At 41.3% G+C, this 13,002-nt stretch overlaps 1 protein-coding gene across 2 annotated transcripts in view; it reads left to right on the plus strand.

Moving 5' to 3' along the window:
* Positions 1-2,737: 2,737 nt before the first annotated feature.
* The window catches only part of RUVBL1 (RuvB-like AAA ATPase 1), a 53,754-nt gene continuing 43,489 nt past the window's right edge, over positions 2,738-13,002 (plus strand). The window contains exons 1-2 of one of the 2 annotated variants that reach the window (XM_006870489.1): positions 2,738-2,967; positions 6,210-6,296. In XM_006870489.1, coding sequence (XP_006870551.1) covers positions 2,827-2,967; positions 6,210-6,296 — 228 coding nt within the window. In that variant the 5' untranslated portion in view covers positions 2,738-2,826. The remainder of the gene's footprint in view (positions 2,968-6,209; positions 6,297-13,002) is intronic. The other variant, XM_006870490.1, reaches the window with a different exon arrangement.

Raw genomic sequence — 13,002 nt, forward strand, 5'->3', positions numbered from 1 at the left:
GTATTTTTATTTCCAGCCTTGAAGAAAGAGCTGTTTTATTTTTTTAAAGTGGTTGTACCATTTTACAGTCCACTAGCATTGCAAGGGAGTCCTGGTGTGGCGCTGTGGGCTAATGCGCTGGACTAATGTGCAAAATCCTTGAATTACCAGATCGGTGGTTCAAGCTCATCAGCTACTTCTTGGAAACCCTATACGGGGTCGCTATGGGTCAGCACTGACTTGACGACACTTAACAACAACAACAGCAGTGCAGGAGTCCTAGTGTGGCGCTGTGGGATAATGCACTAGACTGCAAGGTTAGTTTGAACCGCAAAGTCAGTGGTTCAAACTTACCAGTCACTCCTTGGAAACTCTATACAGGGTTGCCTGACTTGACGACGCTTAACAACAACATCAGCAGCAGTGTAGGAGGGTCGTACTCTTTCTACACCCTTGCCAGCATTCATTTTTTTTTCTGCTTTTTTAAAATTCTTTTACTAATGCTGTTTGAGTCCTCATATTGTGCTGTAGGATAAGCACCGGACTGCTGCTAACTGCAAGCTTGGCAGTTCAGATTCACTAGTTTGCTCCTCAGAAACCTATACAGGGATGCTATGGGTGGGAACAGATTCAACTGCACTTAAAAATAACAATAACAATTGATGCTGCAGTAAAATGGATTCCTGATGCGATGCTATAGGATCAGCATTGGACTGCAAACTACAAGGTTGGCAGTTCAAACACACCAGCTGCTCTAGGAGACCCTATACAGGGTCACTATGAACCTACTTGTTGGCCCTTAATAACAACAATAAGTTGATATCTCATTGTTGTTTTGATTGCAAACACTTTTTTTTTTTTAATTGACCGAGCAAAGACTTTCAACTGTGTGGATCATAACAAACTATAGATAACATTTGGAAGGATGGGAATTCCAAACTTTTAATTGTGCTCATGAGAAACCTGTACAGAGACCAAAAGCCAGTGATTCAAACAGAACAAAAGGATAATGAATGGTTAAAATCAGGTAAGGTGGGAGTAAAGGTTGTATCTTTTCATCCTATTTATTCAATCTGTAAATTGAGCTAATAATCTGAGAAGCTGGATTATATGAAGAGGTATGTAGCATCAGGACTGGAGGAACAATCTTTAATATGCAGATGATACAATTTTGGATTCTAGAAGTGAAGACACTTGAAATACTTACTGATGAAGATCAAAGACTTTGCACTTCAATGTGAAGAAAAATGAAAATCCTCACAACTGGACCAATAAATAATATCATGCTCAATAGAAAAGATCAAAACTATCAAAGACTTCATTTTTGAACCACAATCAATACTCATGGAAACAGCAGAAAAGAAATGTTAACAATTTATTGCATTAGACAGATCTGCTGCAAAGACCTCTTCAAAACTCTACAGAGAAAGATGTCACTTTGAGGGTTAGCTAAATTGTGCCCTACCCAAGCCATGGTATTTTCAATAACCTAAAAATGCACATGAAAGTTTGACAATGAATAAACAATACTGGAGAAGAACTGATGCATTTGAAAATGGTGTTGGTGAAGAATATTGAAAGTACTATGTACTGCTTAAAGCATAAACAAATCTGTCTTGGATGTACAACCAGAATGTTCCTTAGAAGCGAATTTGGCGGTAGTTCAATTTTTGTGCTTTGGACATGTTGTCAGGACAGATCACTCCCTGGAGAAGCACATCATGCTTGGAAAAGTGGAGGGTCAGCAAAAAAGAGGAAGATCCCCCAATGAGATGGTTAACAAAAGTATAGGACTTGGCAATGTTTCAATCTGTTGTACGCTGAGTAGCTGTGATCTGGGACAAACTCCGAGGACAACTAACAACAGTTTTGTAAACTACTGAAAAAACGTTATTCACCAGCAACTTAATTTAAATAAAGGTGGATATGGAGGAGAGCAGAAGCAAAGGGAGACAATTTCATGGATGTGATTCTGAACAGAGATGCAAAGTAAACCCACTGCCACTGAGCCAATTCAGACTCCCCGCTCCCCTCCCTGCCCCGTGGGTTTGACCCGCCTACCTTGTGGTTAGCAGCCCAATGCTTACGCTGTACCATCCACCAGCGTTCCTTGAAGCAAATTAAAATATGGATTATACCAGTTTCCATTGAGTCAGAATTTAGCCTCATTGTGACCCCGTGTGTCAGAATAAAACTGTGCTCCTTTAGGTTGTCAGAGTAAAACTGTGCTCCTTTAGGTTGAAGTAGAGGGGCCGGTCTTTCGTTCCAGGCACCTCTGAATGGACTCTCCAGCGCGTAACTGTTAGCATTACCCAGGGATTCCAAGCATGGATTGTTATTGGTAAATATAGTCGAATGATCAAGCATGGATTAGTAATCAGAAAACTTTTGTTAGTAACCATAAAGTAAAGCTTGAGCTCTGAGCTCCAGTTTCTCTATCTGCAACACGGATAATAAACTGAACCTCGCAGAAATGTATAACGTATAAAAGGGACGCCTGAAGCCAAAAAGCAGCCACTAAGTATTATATACTGTGATAGGGTAGCAGGATTAGGTCTCGCTTTAGGACCCAGGTCCTTTGCTCCTCCCACTTTGGTCCGGGCAGGAAGTGCCGGCTGCGGAGGAAGGCATCTAGTGACACATCCGGAAATAGATAGGCGGAGCTCCACAGACAGACGCGATGGGCGTGGCATTAAGCCAATGGGGAGTCAGAGGCGTTCCTACCTCCGTCAATGGTCGTCGACTAAGGCGGGTTCTAGCGAACCGCCCTAGTAACGGCCGCATGGTAACCCGGGTGCTAGGCGCGTGGTACTCCCTTCTGTGTTTCGATTACCCAGCGTTTGCGATATGAAGATCGAGGAGGTGAAGAGTACCACAAAGACGCAGCGCATCGCCTCCCACAGCCACGTGAAGGGGCTGGGGTTGGACGAGAGCGGCCTAGCCAAGCAGGCAGCCTCGGGGCTCGTAGGCCAGGAGAACGCGCGAGAGGTGTGGCCCGCAGGCCAAGGAGTGGGGGGCGCTGAGTTGGGGGGGTTCTATGGGACAGGGCTGCGCTCTGGGACTCTCGCCCGGTAGTTGCCTTAGGGCAGTAAAAATGGACTATAGGTGTCGAGAGGGGCACGTCACAGCGGGTCGGCTGGAGGGATAACTCCACAGAGGGGTGGCTGACTGTTAGCCTCAACTATAAAGCAAGTATTGATTGAGCCTCTTAACTCCGTGTCAGGTTCGATTCCTGATTTTGGAATCGCATCGAGAAACAAGGTAGAGAAGGGCGTTTCTCTCACGGAGCTTATATATGGAAACAAGATAAATCATGCATACCAGTAAACGGGTAGTTTCTTTAGGGCTTTATGGGCCATGGTAAAGAGATTAGATTTTGTTGGGAATGCAGTTGGAAGTTGCAGGGTTTTTTTTTTCTTTCCAGCCAGAATGTGACCTACCTTAAAAAAGTCATTTTTGATTCTCAAGGGTTGGGAGCTTAGGGAGGTGGGAGTTACAGAGAGGAGCATTCTGGTTTATAAGTAAGCGCCTCCAAGCTTCCCCATTGACCATTGCAACTAAATCCACTTTTGTTAAGTGGCTGTGATACCAAATCCTTTCACTTGGCTTATCATCATACACTATTAAGCTCCTTACCCCCCCCCTTTTTATTTGGCAGATGGGAAAATTGTGGGCAGCAGAGGTTACTTTCCCACTTGCCACTTAGTTTATTAATGATAAAGTGTATGTGTAATCTCAAATTGGTGTTCTCTGATCTCACAGCCCTGCTCTCAGCTTGCTGTACTCTTAAAGTGATAGTCATGGCCTAGCAGCTACAAGAACAGGAACTTAATAAGAGTTTAAGATTGTTGCCTCCCAGCTTGATTGTGCTATAAAAGGACCCAAGAAAATCCTCTAGTCTCCATTTTAAGCATTAGCTTTCCAAAAAGGAAACACAGGCAGGGTAGGGACGATTTTGAAATTTGTTTTTATCCAGCTTTGGCTGACTGAGGCCCTGCAAATAGCATTTGTTGAGTGCTTTCTAAGTGCCAAGCACTGTGCTGAGTAGCATTTCATCTTGTCACCTCAAATCTATTGCTAAACTCTCCCCCACTTTATTATGAAGATTTTCATAATAAAAATGCTGAAAGACTTGTACATTATATATACTATGTACCTAAATTTTACAGTGAACCTTTTAGTATTTTGCTTTTATATCTATTTGTCTATCCAAAGTAAGTTTCAGACACCTTTAAGCATGTATGGCCATTAAGTATTAAGGACTTTATTTTCAGATGAGGAAATTGTTAATCACAGATGGAAAGTATAGTATCTGAGGTCACTCAGTAAGTGGTAGAGCAAAGATTTAAACCCAAATCTATCTGAGTCCAGAGTTCATGCTTTTCACTCTGATGTTGTATACTTCATACAGTTGTAAAGACCATGTAATATTTATTACATACCCAGAACCTGGTTCATGAGAGTTCAGTCTGTACTTAATGAATTAGTAGGTATCTGAAGACTTTCTCAGCTACTTGATGATATCAGCAGCTTCCCCGGTGCCCAGTATCCACATCTGAAAAATGAGAGCCTAGGTGATCTTTTGAGGTTCTTCCCGTTCTTTTTCAGTTTTAAGATTCATTGAATATATCTCAGTGGAAAGAAACTGGAGCTTAAACTAAGGGAGATTAAGTGGAAGAGGCTCCTAGTCTGTAAATAAGGGTAGCAAATACCCAAGGTTTTGGGCATCTTTTTTTTTTTTTTTTTTTTTAAATCTGCCCTTTTTAATTATCCAAAGAGCTCTAATGCTGAGGATTATGATTTAACAGGATACTATGGGGTAGACCATAGTGGTGCTTCCTTTTTAGAAATACAGCCACTGAAGAGGAGCTTTTAGGCTCTGTTAAGAGAACTGCTTTGCTAACTGTGCCAGAAGTGCAGTTTATATAGCACACCCATACATATTTTTTGAACACTTATTTTCTGAAGGACCAAGGTACTTCTCCATAGGCTGTAGGGAGAAAACAGGCAAGATGTGGCTCCTGCCCCAGGGAGCTACCTAGTGGTAGAGGAGATAGATGTGTGCACACAGCCTTGTCAATAGGGTACAGTGTGGTCATTGCCCAGAGAAGAGCTGTGATCCTTCAGGCAAGGCAAATGCACCTTATAGTTGTGGTTTAGTGCATTCAAGTTAGTTCTGATTCAGTGACCCTGTATTGGGTTTCCAAGGACCTGCTGGAGGGTTTGAACTGCAGATCTTGGGGTTAACAGTCCAGTAATTATCCTACAGCATCACTTCAGGGCTCCACCTTCTAGTTCTGGTTAGTCATGCTTTATGAAACCGGTGTGTACCTTAGGCTCAACTTCATGGGCAGCATTTCTATATGCTGTGCAGTATTCTGATGGCCAGCTAGTAGTATATGCCATTGGCCCCAAAAGTAACCACAATAGCTTATTTAAGGGGTCTGCTGAACACTATAGATCTCCTTGGAAAAATACATACATGAACATACACATGCAATTTTGTTGTCAATTTCAGGTGTGTGAACTGTGCAATCTGTGTGGGCCCCAACTAACCTCTGTTAGTTTTTTCCACTTGTCCTCTTCCCTTACTTTTGGTTCTCCACATAGCCACGAGCATGATGGTTTAAGAACATAAATCATAGACAGACACATAGTCTGAGAACTTTTCAGTGGCTTCCAATTGCATGTAGAATAAAAGCCAAACTTAACTATAGACAGGAGGTGCCTGTTCTAAGTTTTGATCCTTGCCTCCCTCTCTCAGCTTCTTCCCTTCTTGGTCACCAGACTATGCTTTATGCCAGACTTGTTTCTACTCTTGGGTCTTTTGAATTTTTTGTTTCCTTTGCCTAGAACACTTACCCTTGCTCCTTTTGCTTCTGGGTAATGATCTTGTTTAGTGTTCATGTGTGTCCATCTCTTTCACTAGAACATGAGCTCCACAAACACAGGCTTTTCTGATTTGCTCACTGCTGCCTCCAGGCAAGAAGGCAAGGAGAATGGATATAAACTTCTGGAAGAAAAGGATCGCCAACCAAGCACCTTATTTTCCAGTGTCAATCCACTGGCACTCAGTATTACTGTATTATTGAATGAAAATAAACATTGTTTATTGAATGAAAATGAACATTGTGTGGCCCAGAGACTGACTCCCACCCCCCTCCCCTCCCCCCAACCCCATGGAACATTTTTAATACTGATTTATTGTTTCTTTTCATTGCGGCATGTAGGCATGTGGTGTGATAGTAGAATTAATCAAAAGCAAGAAAATGGCTGGAAGAGCTGTCTTATTGGCAGGACCTCCTGGAACTGGCAAGGTAACTCATTTTCTCTCATTTCTTTAATCTACCCAAGAGAATGATCCTGATGTTTAAGCCAAATTGAACTCATGTCTTAACTAGTCTTTGTTTAGCTAAATTGGATATATGTCTGTTTTTAAAACTAATGTGCAATAATATAATGGAGTATCTAAAATCCATGCTTCAAAAATTTAAATTATTCTGGCCTAGATCCAGGGAGGAGAGAATGAAGGCCACGGAGGGCCTCTTTGTCTCTAGAATTGGTCCTTTATCTCTTTTAAGTCTCCTTTGTCTCTTTTAAATACATTTCTGTTGGCCTAGAGCTTCATAAAATCTAGAGAGTGACATCTTATTTGAGGATGAAAGAAAATCAATCAGCAAGTGTTTTTCTAAATGCTTACTGTACCCATCACTATCCTGGCTCAATGAGAAGTGAGAAAAAATATGAGAAACAGAATGTTTACCTTCAAGGGACTTACAGTTCTTCCACAGCAGAAATCTGTGAAATCTTGACTATAAAATTTAGAGCTACGGAGTATTGACTGATCTTACATGTAGCTGGAATTCTTGTAGTCAGTGTGTGCTGAGGACCTGTAGATCTACAAGAGAGGAGACTTGACATTTGACTCTCCGAGCTGGGGGAGAATTTGTAAGGAAGAAAGGACCTTCCAGGCAGGACACAGAGAACACAGAATGTCTACATTGGAATGTGAGGGGACTGGCCAGATGCTTCAAACCCACCAGACACCAATCCAATCCTTGTTGCTCCCAACACTCTGCCAGCACAGGAGATTGAAGAATTATATTTCGATGCCAGCTCTACAGTTGATTATGAGACCACTTACCTTTTTGAAGTGGTAACACACACCTGTACCTGTTTCATGCAGTTATGAAACTCAGTTGTAAGATACTGATTTTCATTGTAGCTTTGAAATCAAATAATTGAATTGCTGGTGGATCTTTTATTGGTGTCATACAGTAGAGGAAGAAATACTCTATCTGGGAAGGATTTTTTTAAGCTATAAAGTGCCTTATCAACGTGAACTCCAGTGATAACCGTAGAGACATCATTAGCTTCTCCAGTCTATTTACTGTTTCTTTGCTTACTATTCCTTCTTGCAACTTACACTTTTGTTCTCCCTTCATTTCTTTGTTGTCTCTCCATGGTAAAGTTGTTTTATTATGTTGCCCTTGTTTTGAAAGATAGCTGTGGTGGAGTTTCAGTCAGTTTTGGAAAATGGTCAGCTATTGTTTTTCTTTGGAGTTCTGGTGTGGCGCTGTGGGTTAATGCACCAGACTGCAAAGCCGTTTGAACTGCAAGGTCAGCAGTTCAAGCTCACCAGCTGCTCCTTGGAAACCCTATACAGGGTAGCTATGGGTCGGATTCAACTCAACAGCACTTCACAACGATAACAACATTGTTTTTCTTTATTCTCTTTTTTCCCCTATGGGACTCTAGTTAGATGTGGATAGATTGCAGTGATTCTCAACCTGCCCACAACCTCAAGGTCAGCAGTTTGAAACTCCCAGCTGTTCTGTGGGAGCGAGATGAGGCTTTCTGCTCCCGTAAAGATTTACAGCCTTGGAAACCCTGTATAGGATCGCTATGAGTCGGAACTGACTCTATGGCACATAACCACCACCACCACCACCAGAAACAGTTTTGGTTTCCAGGGGCTGGGAGGAGATGCTACTGGAATCTAGTCATCAGAGAACAAGGATGCTGCTAAATCCTACGATGCATAGACAGCTTCCATGGCAAAGAATTCTTCAACCCCAAAATGTCACTAGTACTGAGGTTGAAACATTCTGAGTTAGAACTCATTTTGTCATTCTTATCTTTCAAGCTCTCATATTTTCTCTTTTTCATTCTCTGTGGCATCCTGGGTAATTTCTTCAACTCTGTTCTAGTACACTAGTAGTCTCTTAAACTGTGATAAACTGATGTTTAATTCAATCCACATATTTGCCTTCTTTATGTTTTGAAACCTGGAAAATGAAAGAATACAAAGTGGTTTCTGAAAGTTCATGGAAAATTTGAATCAAAAGGTAATGATATGTTTCTGCAAATTTCTTGAAGTCATTTCATAGTAGGCTTCTCGGAACCCCACTATACCTTCACCTAAATTAAAAATTTTAAGTATTTTGTGACATTTGCATTTTTTATCTACTTTATTTCTGACCCATTTGAACGTAAGTTACAAGGGCATCCCCTTAAATTATTACAATACCATCATCGCACCCAAGAAATTTAAAGTTGATATTGTTAGGTGCTGTTAAGTTGATTCTGACTTATAGTGACCTTATGTATAACAGAACAAAATACTGCCCATTCCTGCACAATCATTGTTAAGCTTGAGCCCATTGCTGCTGCCATGTGCCAATCCATCTTGTTTGAGATCTTAATCTATTTCGTTGACCCTCCACTTTACCTAGTATGTTGTCTTCTGACAGTATCTCAGAAGTATGAGAGATGAAAGCTTGTCATCCTGGCTTCCAAGGAACATTCTGGCTGTACTTTTTCCAACACAGATTCTTTTTGTTCTTCTACTAGTTGATATAGTGAGAACTAAACTATATAAGGAGTCCTGCTGTGGCGATATAGGACAAGCAATGGACTGCTAACCACAGGTTGGTGGTTCAGACCCACCAACTGCTCCTCCAAAACCTTATACAAGGTGACTATGAGTTGGAACTGACTCCATCGTACTTAACAACAATATATAGTTTATGCTAAAATTTCTCTAGTTGTTCTATTAATATATTTTGGCTGTTTTTTTTTAATGGACCTTTAAATTCAGGATGCAATCAAAGATCACACACTGCATTTCATTTGTTGTGTTTTCTTAATCTCTTTTATCTAGAATAGTTACACCCTTTAGCACAGTTTTGTTTTGTTTGATGGCACTGACATTTTTGAATAGTCCAGATCAATTGTTTTGTAGAATGTCCTACAATCTGTATTTGTCTGATTATTTCCTTGTAAAATGTTGAGCATTTGGTCAAGGATACTACATGGGTGATGGTTCTGTTGTCTCATAGCCTGAGGCAAATGATGTCAGTTTGTTCCATTACGATGATTCTAAGTTTCATTTCGTCTCTCTTACTTCAGACATACTGTCAGGAGGGACCATTCATGGGAGAAGGATATCATGTTTGGTAAGGTGGAGGGTCAGTGAGATGGATTGGCAAAGTGGCAGCATCAATGGGCTCAAGTGTGGGAACAATAGTGAGGTTGGCCCAGGATCAGGCAGTGTTTCGTTCTGCTGTGCATAAGGTCGCTATAAGTTGGTACCGACTCTATGGCACCTAACAACAACAACAAGTTTCATTGTGAAGGGAGCTTGTAGCATGTATATATAAAGGTACACGAATCCTGAGTGGATAGCTTGATGAACCCATATATTCAACACCCAGATTATTTATACTCATTCCCCCCTCTTCTCAAACACAACCAGTGTCGTGAATTAGGACTCTAGATAGTTTTGCCTATTTTTGAGCTTTCTATAAAGGGAATCATATGGGAGGTACTTTGGTGTCTGGCTTTCACTCAGTGTTGTTTGTGAGGGTTATCCATGTTGTTGGGTGTAGTTGTTTGTTCATTCTCACTGTTGTCTAGTATTCCCTTTTGTGGACATAGACAACTGTATTTTGAAGGGTAAGTGTTCCATTTTATATAGCATTTCTAGGTGTTTTGTAACAGGATAGGTGCAAAGATTTCATTTTGAGAACTAAGGTACACTTGACCCAAACTAAGGGTCAGTCGATCTCTGCATATATGTGCAAAAGCTGGACAGTGAATAAGGAAGACTAGGGAAGAAACAGTGAATTTGAATTATGACATTAGCAAAGACTATTGACTATGCCGTGCACTGCCAGAAGAATGAATAATTCTGCCTTGGAAGAAGTAGAGCTAAATTGCTCCGTGGAAGCAAAGATGGTGAGATTTTATCTCTCATCCTTTGGACATATTACTAGAAGGAACCAGTCCCTGAAGAAGAACTTCATGCTTGATAAAGTGGAGAGTCAGCAAAAAAAAAAAAAAGAAACCCCCGAGTTTGACACAGTGGCAACAACAATGGGCTCATCTATAACAACAATTGTGAAGATGGTGCAGGATCAGGTAGTGTTTTGTTCTGTACGCATAAGTTCACTATGAGTTGAAACCATCTTGTTGGCACCTAACAACGAGCAGTTGTGTGCCATATTATTAGAAACATAAGTCCTTTGTTCCCGTTGTATTAGTGTACCGTTTTTCTTCCAGAAGTTATGAGCAGGTCTCAGTACTGTGGTATCACAGGTTTGTCCAAACCCTTTTGACTTACAAGAAAGCATGTAGTAACCCTCTTGCTCTGATGAGCCCCAGAGTTTAGGCAACTTAACTGAGTGATAGGCAGAAATACTGCTTATGTTTCTCTCTTGAGTATATCACACTGTTAAAAATGGGGCTTTTTTTTCAACTTATTAAATGTTTTTATTTTGGATTGAGTGAAAGTTTACAGGGCACATCATCAGCTTCACATTCAACCATTCATATAGCTTGTTTCATTACATTGATTATTATCCTCTCCATATATCATCAGTTAACAGTGTTTCTGTCTATCCTCTTTAGCTTTTTTTTGGGGGGGGATGGGGTGGGGAGGAACTTGCCTTTTTGGAATTTACAGTCTCGGCTTTTAGGGAAGGTTTTTACATTTGTCTGTGGATATCCAGGGCTCATGTATGAGATTACTAACAAGCATTACTGAATAATCAGATGAGGGACAGTTTGCTATGTCTACTAGGTGGCTAAAGTCTGATCCTCAGAGCCTATGGTTTGGACGGTCAACAACGCTTGGGCCCACAGGGTCTTGACCTCCTGACCGGGTCTGCACGGTCTGCATCAGATTCCCCCTTATTTACTGTTTGTTTAAGGGACGATGCCTGTCTTAGGCGGTCAGTGCGAATTCCTCAGTCTTACCCGTCATCAAAACTCATTGCAGCATGGCAATGGCTCTGTCTTAGGTTGCCAAGGTTCCACATGATCCTTACCCGTCTCTGGCCACATGTCCAGCATAAACAGCCGCCATCCGAGGAAGGCAGGGAGGGAGGAGATCGGCTGGGGACCCCATACGCAAGATGTTGCCAGCCCACCACCTGCTCTAAGGTGACCAAGCAGGATCACTATGCTGAGGTTCAATCAAGTTCTTAGGGATAAAAATGGGACTTTTGGTTTGAGTTTTAGAATAAAGGAGATGTTCAGATGAAATTGAAAATAGAGTAGATTTCTGTGAGTTGTTGTTGTTGTTGTTATTATGTGCTGTGGAGTTGGTTCCGACTCATAGCTACCCTGCACAGGGTTTCCAAGGCTGTAAATCTTTACAGTAGCAGAAAGCCTCATCTTCTCCCACAGAACAGCTGGTAGTATCAAACTGCTGACCCTGAGGTTAGCAGCCCGATTCCATTTTTAATTCAAACTGCTCTGCAGAAGAAAGATATGGCAGTTACTTTTATAAGACTTGCAGCCTTGAAAGCCCTATCAGGTACTTCTGCTCTGTCCTACAAGGTTGCTATCGGAATCGACTCAACAGAAAGGTACATGCAACCACCACCACTACAAAGGTCCTCTTAGATTTTCTAATCAGTACCCTTTTGAGTCACAGTTTTAAGAAACTAGAAATTGCTACAGAATCATCATATAGTATAAAACAAAAACCACTGGGCTGAGGAGCAGAAATTGGGTTTTTAGTCCTATGTTTGTCGCTAATTTTCAGAGTAGCCCTGGATACACAGCAAATCTTGGAGGCCACCTTTTGGTTAGCTACTGACTGCTTTAACCACAGCACCACCAGGGTTTCCAGAGGAACCTTAATTGGATCAATATTAAAATACTGTCTCCACCTTCAGTCAACTGGCATAATATAGTTCACAAAGTTTATTTTCTGCAACCTAGTGAAGTAAATATCTGGGATCTTCAAAGCTTGAGATCTGAGCTACAACTGTTGGTTTCTACCCAGGTTGAAAAGGATATGAAGGAAACCAAAATCTCAGAAAAGAAAATAGCCCATAGAGCTAATAGCGTATGTGAGCCACAGCCTCATTTACCCTGAGACCAGAAGAACTAGATGGTGCCAGTCTACCTCTACCCATTATTCTGATCAGGGCCACAATAGATGGACTCAGGTAGAGTGGGAGAAAAATTCCAAATAGAACTCAAATTCTTAAAAAGTCCAGACTTACTGGACCAATTGAGACCAGAGGACTCCTTGAGACTATTACCCTTTAAACTTTTCATCTGAATTACTAAACTTTTCATCAGAATTACCTCTGAGATTGCCTTTTAGTGAAGAGACAGGTATTACCTGTAAGTATAGAGCTCTACCACCACCTATCTGTCAGTTTGTTGTACCATGGTGACTTGCATATTGCTGTGATTCTGGAAGCTATGCCATGGGTATTTTAAATACCAACAGGCGCACACAAAGTGGACAGGTTTCAGCTGAGCTTCCAAACGAAGACAGACTAGGGAGAAGTAGAGATGAAGTACTTTAGAATATTTAGTCACTGAAAACCTATGAATAGCAGTGAAACACTGTCAGCACCAGAATATTGAATATTGAAACATGAATGAAGAGCACCAGAATATTGTTAGAATATAGTTCCAGAAGATGAGCCCTCATGTTAGAAGGCACTCAAAGCAGGACTTGGGAAGAGCTGCCTCCTCAAAGTAGAGTTGGCTGTGATT

The sequence above is a fragment of the Chrysochloris asiatica genome, unplaced genomic scaffold, assembly GCF_000296735.1.
Source record: "Chrysochloris asiatica unplaced genomic scaffold, ChrAsi1.0 scaffold00142, whole genome shotgun sequence".
Classification (NCBI taxonomy): domain Eukaryota; kingdom Metazoa; phylum Chordata; class Mammalia; order Afrosoricida; family Chrysochloridae; genus Chrysochloris; species Chrysochloris asiatica.